Source organism: Haliotis cracherodii, unplaced genomic scaffold (genome assembly GCF_022045235.1).
Source record: "Haliotis cracherodii isolate W230 unplaced genomic scaffold, xgHalCrac1.p SCAF_8, whole genome shotgun sequence".
Lineage (NCBI taxonomy): Eukaryota > Metazoa > Mollusca > Gastropoda > Lepetellida > Haliotidae > Haliotis > Haliotis cracherodii.
The window spans coordinates 60,392,966-60,401,649 of NW_027266341.1; the positions used below are offsets into that span (position 1 = coordinate 60,392,966).

General features: G+C 44.8%; 1 protein-coding gene across 1 annotated transcript; it reads left to right on the forward strand.

Annotated features, from left to right (window-relative positions):
- Positions 1-1,491: 1,491 nt before the first annotated feature.
- LOC139449424 (deoxycytidylate deaminase-like) lies at positions 1,492-3,659 on the forward strand. The gene is made up of 4 exons (XM_071230808.1): positions 1,492-1,593; positions 2,366-2,495; positions 2,839-3,052; positions 3,245-3,659. Exons 1-4 carry the CDS (start codon positions 1,543-1,545, stop codon positions 3,657-3,659), a joined length of 810 nt encoding a protein of 269 aa, XP_071086909.1. The 5' UTR covers positions 1,492-1,542.
- Positions 3,660-8,684: the final 5,025 nt, after the last annotated feature.

The following is an 8,684-nucleotide window of genomic DNA, read 5'->3' on the forward strand; positions in this document are numbered from 1 at the left end:
TGCCAGTGTAACCTGCACTCATAGTGCCAGTGTAACCTGATCTCATACTACCAGTGTAACCTGCACTCATAGTGCCAGTGTAACCTGCACTCATACTACCAGTGTAACATGCACTCATAGTGCCAGTGTAACCTCCACTCATACTACCAGTGTAACCTGCACTCATACTACCAGTGTAACCTGCACTCATACTACCAGTGTAACATGCACTCATAGTGCCAGTGTAACCTCCACTCATAGTGCCAGTGTAACCTGTACTCATAGAGCCAGTGTAACCTGCACTCATACTACCAGTGTAACATGCACTCATACTGCCAGTGTAACCTGCACTCATAGTGCCAGTGTAACCTGCACTCGTAGTGCCAGTGTGACCTTTACTCATAGTGCCAGTGTAACCTGCACTCACAGAGCCTGTGTAGCCAGCACTCATAGTGCCAGTGTATTCTGCACTCACAGAGCCAGTGTAACCAGCACTCATAGTGCCAGTGTAACCTACACTCACAGAGCCAGTGTAACCAGCACTCATAGAGCCAGTGTAACCTGCACTCACAGAGCCAGTGTAACCAGCACTCACAGAGCCTGTGTAACCAGCACTCATAGTGCCAGTGTAACCTGCACTCACAGAGCCAGTGTAACCTGCACTCATACTACCAGTGTAACCTGCACTCATAGTGCCAGTGTAACCTCCACTCATACTACCAGTGTAACCTGCACTCATAGTGCCAGTGTAACCTGCACTCAAACTACCAGTGTAACATGCACTCATAGTGCCAGTGTAACCTGCACTCATACTACCAGTGTAACCTGCACTCACAGAGCCAGTGTAACCTGCATTCATACTACCAGTGTAACCTGCACTCATACTACCAGTGTAACCTGCACTCATACTACCAGTGTAACCTGCACTCATAGTGCCAGTGTAACCTGCACACATAGTGCCAGTGTAACCTCCACTCATAGTGCCAGTGTAACCTGCACTCATAGTCCCAGTGTAACATGCACTCATAGTGCCAGTGTAACCTGCACTCATACTACCAGTGTAACATGCACTCATAGTGCTAGTGTAACCTGCACTCATAGTGCCAGTGTAACCTGTACTCATAGTGCCAGTGTAACCTGCACTCATACTACCAGTGTAACATGCACTCATAGTGCCAATGTAACCTGCACTCATAGTGCCAGTGTAACCTGCACTCATAGTGCCAGTGTAACTTGCACTCATACTATCAGTGTAACCTGCACTCATAGTGCCAGTGTAACCTCCACTCATAGTGCCAGTGTAACCTGCACTCATAGTGTCAGTGTAACCAGCACTCATAGTACCAGTGTAACATGCACACATAGAGCCAGTGTAACATGCACTCATAGAGCCACTATATTGATAGTTGGACCTGCACTTATAGTTCCAGCTTGACCCGTACAGATTCGAGATGTCATCAGTTACATTTGCTACAAATCTCTCTCTTGTACTTTTGTGTCTCAAGCGGTGAAAATGCTAAGAATGAGAAGAGGAAGGGGTACATAGGTTGGGAGGAATACTTCATGGCCGTCGCTAAGCTCTCTTCACTGAGAAGCAAAGACCCCAATACACAGGTAAGGAGAGCACACGTCCATATTGATGAAAACGTCCCATTTCACCCCCAGCTACAATATTTGGAGAGGCTCTGTTAAGATGAGGTATAAGCTTACACAATCTGTCATGTGTATTTAATGCTTCGTGTGAGGATGAAAGCCCATAGTTTTCATAATGGAGCAAAGCTTTTACAGGCGGTAAGTTTTAAATTCTAACATCATCAGAACTTTCTATGAACCAGAACTCTAAACATGTACAGGCTACTACATCAATCCTATGTTACATCTTGTGTAACATCTTGTGTTACATCTTGTGTTACATCTTGTGTTGGGCGGTCGGGTAGCCTAGAGGTTAAAGCGTTCGCTCGTCACGCCGAAGACCCAGGTTCGATACCCGACATGGGTACAATGTGTGAAGCCCATTTCTGGTGACCCCCGCCAGGATATTGCGGGAATATTGCTAAAAGCTAAAAGCGGCGTAAAACCATACTCACTCACTCACATCTTGTGTTATATCCTTTGTTACATTTTGTGTTGCATCTTGTGTTACATCTTGTGTTACATCTCATATTACATCTTGTATTACATCTTGTGTTATATCTTGTGTTACATCTTGTGTTACATCTTGTGTTACATCTCATATTACATCTTGTATTACATCTTGTTTTACATCTTGTTACTACATCTTGTGTTACATCTTGTCTTACAGCTTATGTTACATCTTGTGTTACTTCTTGTGTTACGTCTTGTCTTACATCTTATGTTACATCTTGTTTTACATCTTGTGTTACAGGTCGGAGCTTGTATTGTGAACAAAGATAAGAGGATCGTCGGTACCGGTTACAACGGAATGCCCGATCGCTGCAGTGATGACGAACTACCGTGGGGCAAGGGAGAAGGTTTAGACAATAAGAAACCTTATGGTATGAAATTTACTATCACAGTAGTCTCCACTAAAGGTGAATGTCATTTAAGCACACTTGATATCACTATTCTCTAAATAACAAATTCATATGAATGCTAACTTTCTTCGTGTACTCAATGACAAAATAATTATGATATTTGGAAACAGAGTATTTTTATTCATTAAGTCCACATAAACACAGTGAGTGGGAGAGTGAGTGAGTGAGTGAGTGAGTGAACAACGAGCCACGCTATCAGGGCATGCTATGGTGGGCAGAAAGTAGTAGGATTAAGGAGAAAGTGAATTATTGTGAGAAGAAAACAGTTCGAGCCACTTCTTGTTATGGAAGTATTTATTTCCAGTCTGCCACGCTGAGCTGAACGCCATACTGAACAGGTTCTCTGCTGACTTGAAAGGCTGCAAGATCTTCGTGACTCTGTTCCCATGTAACCACTGCTCCCAGATGATCATTCAGTCTGGAATCCGTAAGGTTGTCTACTTGTCAGATGAAAAAAAGGAAACGGACGAGGTGAAAGTATCAAAGAGAATTCTGGGCCTGGCTGGTGTTGGACACAGGTCAGTGATTGTTGTAGAGCATATTTACTTTCTGCTTGTACTTGAGTTGAGTTTGAGTCAAGCAGCCTAACTGTCCCGATGAAACGCTACTATGACAAAAAATCATTGCATACGAATATTTGAATACCGTAATAACAATTTCATCATTGACAGCTGCAATGTGCATCTAGAATGTATACATATGTATTTCAGAGCATATCGAGGAAAGATGGACCCAATCAAGATACAGTTTCCTCGAGGTCCCGCTGATGATGGTGGAAAGATGGACCCAATCAAGGAACAGTTGCCTCCAGGTCCCACTGAAGTTCGTGTAAAGATTGACCCAATCAAGGTACAGTTTGCTGTATGTAATACTGATGTTCGTGGAAAGATGGACCCAATCAAGCTTCATTGTCCTCCAGGCTCCACTGATGTTCGTGGAAAGATGGACCCAATCCTGCTACAGTTTCCTCCAGGCTCCACTGATGTTCGTGGAAAGATGGAACCAATCAAGGAACAGTTGCCTCCAGGTCCCACTGATTGTCAGAGATGGAATGGTTACCAGAACTCACATCTCATCAATAAGTGTTTCTTTCATCTGGTTAATGAGGGGAACATGTTTACATAACACTGTTTCCTGATCAACAATAAATAGTTTAACGATTAATTTGTAGTCCGAGATTCATGATAAGCAAATATGGAACTTCATAATAATTATAAAAAGACAGTCGCCTTTTTGATTGGTTTAAATTGTGTCGTTTAACTTTATTTGGGATTATATATATTTGATTTATTTGTAATAATTACACATATCTGCTTAAAGTAGAGTAAAGAGGGTCCATTGTATGGTTCCAACCATGGCTTATACACGTTTTTATAAATCACTATCAGATGCTGTGATACTGTTCCGCACAAAGGGAAAGTTGAAAATGGAAGTCCTTTCTCTTTTCAAACAGTTTTGTGGATAGTACTTTTCACCCTGAATCTTCCCGCATAGATCCAAATGTGAAACATATATGTCTTCTTTTGGGTAGACATGTGATAGAGATGTTGCCTTTTCATTTACATTACATGCCTTGTATGTAATCGTTGTCCTTCCATAGTTGACTTAACATGTAATTGTTACACTTTTGTGTGATATGCTTGCATTGTATACACTCTCTTGCCCTTGGTGTTTTAGGCTTGAAAAATAAATAAACAGAATAAAATAGGCTTTCTTTTTCTGGTGTACTAGCATGTTGATAGGGTATTTGAAACGGCATTAACAGAGGCATATGCGGGGGCTAAAAGATGGATCCATCCAAATAAACAAAATGTTTCCGGCCGTCTTGAAAACTGTCTGTCTGTTCATGGACATATAGCCTATCTGTGGCTGAATGTACCTGATGTTCGTCTGTTTACGTGCAAGCTCTTTGCCCGAAGGGTAAATATACCCACCTGTGCAAAAAGGTAAAAAGTGGTTGTGTTATATGCACTGGTATACTTGGGGTTGTTCATTATAATATCAATACATTTAGCTGATTTGAGTCCAGACAATGGACAGGTCTGAACGTTGTGCCCAGAGAAGGAAGGTTGATCAGCTGGTTGGTTAGTGGGTTGGCTGGCTGGCCGCCTACGATGACACACAGTCAACCAGTAACAGCACGATGACACACAATCATCCAATGGGGCACGATGACACACAATCAACCAGTAGCGGCATGATGACACACAGTCAACCAGTAGCAGCATGATGACACACAGTCAACCAGTAGCGGCACGATGACAAACAGTCAACTAGTAGCAGCACGATGACACACAGTCAACGAGTCGGGGCACGATGACACACAGTCAACCAGTCGGGGCACGATGACACCCAGTCAACCAGTAGCGGCACGATGACACACAGTCAACCAGTAGCGACAATATGATAAACAATCAACCAGTAGCGGCACGATGACACACAGTCAACCAGCAGCGGTACGATGACACACAGTCAACCAGTGGCGGCACGATGACACACAGTCAACCAGTAGCGACAATATGATAAACAATCAACCAGTAGCGACACGATGACACACAATCAACCAGGAGCGGCACAATGACACACAGTCAACCAGTAGCGGCACGATGACACACAGTCAACCAGTAGCGACAATATGATAAACAATCAACCAGTACCAGCACGATGACACACAGTCAACCAGTAGCGGCACGATGACACACAGTCAACCAGTAGCGGCACGATGACACACAGTCAACCAGTAGCGACAATATGATAAACAATCAACCAGTAGCGGCACGATGACACACAGTCAACCAGTAGCGGCAAGATGACACACAATCAACCAGTAGCGGCACGATGACACACAGTCAACCAGCAGCGGCATGATGACACACAATCAAAAAGTAGCGGCACGATGACACACAATCAACCAGTATCGGCACGATGACACACAGTCAACCAGTAGCAGCATGATGACATACAGTCAACCAGTAGCGGCACGATGACATACAGTCAACCAGTAGCGGCACGATGACATACAGCCAACCAGTAGCGGCACGATGACACACAATCAACCAGTAGCGGCACGATGACACACAATCAACCAGTAGCAGCATGGTGACACACAGTCAACCAGTAGCGGCACGATGACACATAATCAACCAGTAGCGGCACGATGACACACAGTCAACCAGTAGCGGCACGATGACACTCAATCAACCAGTAGCAGCATGATGACACACAGTCAACCAGTAGCGGCACGATGACACACAATCAACCAGTAGCGGCACGATGACACACAGTCAACCAGTACTGGCACGATGACACACAATCAACCAGTAGCGGCACGATGACACACAGTCAACTAGTAGCGGCACGATGACACACAATCAACCAGTAGCGACACGATGACACACACTCAACCAGTAGCGGCACAATGACACACAATCAACCAGTAGCGGCACGATGACATACAGTCAACCAGTAGAGGCATGATGACACACAATCAACCAGTAGCGGCACGATGACAAACAGTCAACTAGTAGCAGCTTGATGACACACAGTCAACGAGTCGGGGCACGATGACACACAGTCAACCAGTCGGGGCACGATGACACCCAGTCAACCAGTAGCGGCACGATGACACACAGTCAACCAGTGGCGACAATATGATAAACAATCAACCAGTAGCGGCACGATGACACACAGTCAACCAGTAGCGGTACGATGACACACAGTCAACCAGTAGCGGCACGATGACACACAGTCAACCAGTAGCGACAATATGATAAACAATCAACCAGTAGCGGCACGATGACACACAATCAACCAGGAGCGGCACAATGACACACAGTCAACCAGTAGCGGCACGATGACACACAGTCAACCAGTAGCGACAATATGATAAACAATCAACCAGTACCGGCACGATGACACACAGTCAACCAGTAGCGGCACGATGACACACAGTCAACCAGTAGCGGCACGATGACACACAGTCAACCAGTAGCGACAATATGATAAACAATCAACCAGTAGCGGCACGATGACACACAGTCAACCAGTAGCGGCACGATGACACACAATCAACCAGTAGCGGCATGATGACACACAGTCAACCAGTAGCGGCATGATGACACACAATCAAAAAGTAGCGGCACGATGACACACAATCAACCAGTAGCGGCACGATGACACACAGTCAACCAGTAGCAGCATGATGACATACAGTCAACCAGTAGCGGCACGATGACATACAGTCAACCAGTAGCGGCACGATGACATACAGCCAACCAGTAGCGGCACGATGACACACAATCAACCAGTACCGGCACGGTGACACACAGTCAACCAGTAGCAGCACGATGACACATAATCAACCAGTAGCGGCACGATGACACACAGTCAACCAGTACCGGCACGATGACACACAATCAACCAGTAGCGGCATGATGACACACAGTCAACCAGTAGCGGCACGATGACACACAATCAACCAGTAGCGGCACGATGACACACAGTCAACCAGTACTGGCACGATGACACACAATCAACCAGTAGCGGCACGATGACACACAATCAACAAGTAGCGACACGATGACACACACTCAACCAGTACCGGCACGATGACACACAATCAACCAGTAGCGGCACGATGACATACAGTCAACCAGTAGAGGCATGATGACACACAATCAACCAGTAGCGGCACGATGACATACAGTCAACCAGTAGCGGCACGATGACACACAATCAACCAGGACACACATAGTCACCAGCCAATCCGCACTAGGCGGCTCATATGACAAAGAGTGTGGACTGGGGCCTATTCCACCAACTCCACACAGGGGACAAAGATATGCATCTTTGGTACCAGAGCCGGGCGTTTGTCACACCTGCCACTCATTTGAAGCGACCTTCATATTTCTAAGAAATACCCGTGTACCCGCCTGACCCGACTTTTAGGAACACTTCTTCAGTATAAACTGTCTCGTTCTGTCAGTGCTTTTCGGTTGGAAATCCAAACCGTAAGTTAATCTGTAACACAGGGTCGGGTCTGTATTAACGGTATTGAACAAGCTGTATAACATTTGTAATCGCTTGGTTAAACTTTTATTTTGCCTGGCAGTTTAGAATATTATTTTAAACTTAAATGCTAAATTATGTTAAATACTTTTGAGTTAATATCTAAACTGTTTACTCTGATAATAATAAGGTTGATGAAGTAGTATATCAAACACATTTTTTTCTATTTCTGACATTACTTAGTAAAGCATTTTCCTGTACTAGTACCACTGCAACGTTACAAACCTTCCATTTTGTTTGCATTCAGTTTCCTGTGATGTGTCCTGATCATGTTGTTTGTTTGTTGTTAAACGCACTTAGCAATATTCCAACCATTTGACGGCGGTCTGAAACATAATCGAGTCTGGAGCAGACAATCCAGTGACCGACATCATGAGCATCAATCGACGCAATTGGGAAACAATGACATGTATCAACCAAATCAGCGGGCCTGACCACCCGATCCCGTTAGTCGCCTCTTACGACAAGCATAGGTTGCTGAAGACCTATTCTAACCCCCTTATTATGTCAAATTCCGAAAAGAGATGAAACATTTTTTCTAAGGATCAGCATCATTGACCAGATAAATCTGAACGCTTTGATATTAACCAGTGGTGGATGGAACGTTCTGAACCCAGCTATGAAGGATGTATAGTCCACCATCAACAGTGTGCAATGTATTAAGAACAACAGTTGCCATGCTACATGCTGCATTTGAAGCAAATGTACACCCAGGCAGCATATTTCTGCAGGCACCAAAGTGATTATGCATTGTGTTCTTCAGCAACCCATGCTTGCCGTAAGAGCAGACAATGCTTGTCATAAGAGGCGACTTACGGGATCGGGTGGTCAGACTCGCTGACTTGGTTGATGCATGTCATCGTATCCTTGTTGCGTGAATCGATGTTCATGTCAATCACTGGATTGTCTGGTCCAGACTCGATTATTTACAGACCGCCGTCATATAGCTGGAATATTGCTGAGTGCGGTGTTAAACAACAAACAAACAAACCAATCCTATCACGTTAAGAGTGAGTGAGTGAGTGGGTGAGTGAGTATTCCAGCAATATCACGGCGGGGGACACCAGAAATGGGATTCACACA

Coding starts and splice junctions, on each gene's coding strand:
- LOC139449424 (XM_071230808.1), top strand. CDS start 1,543: ATGGCCGTCGCTAAGCTCTCTTCACTGAGAAGCAAAGACCCCAATACA. Junction 1,594..2,365: donor GCAAAGACCCCAATACACAG/GTAAGGAGAGCA, acceptor CTTGTGTTACAG/GTCGGAGCTTGTATTGTGAA. Junction 3,053..3,244: donor CTGGCTGGTGTTGGACACAG/GTCAGTGATTGT, acceptor TATGTATTTCAG/AGCATATCGAGGAAAGATGG.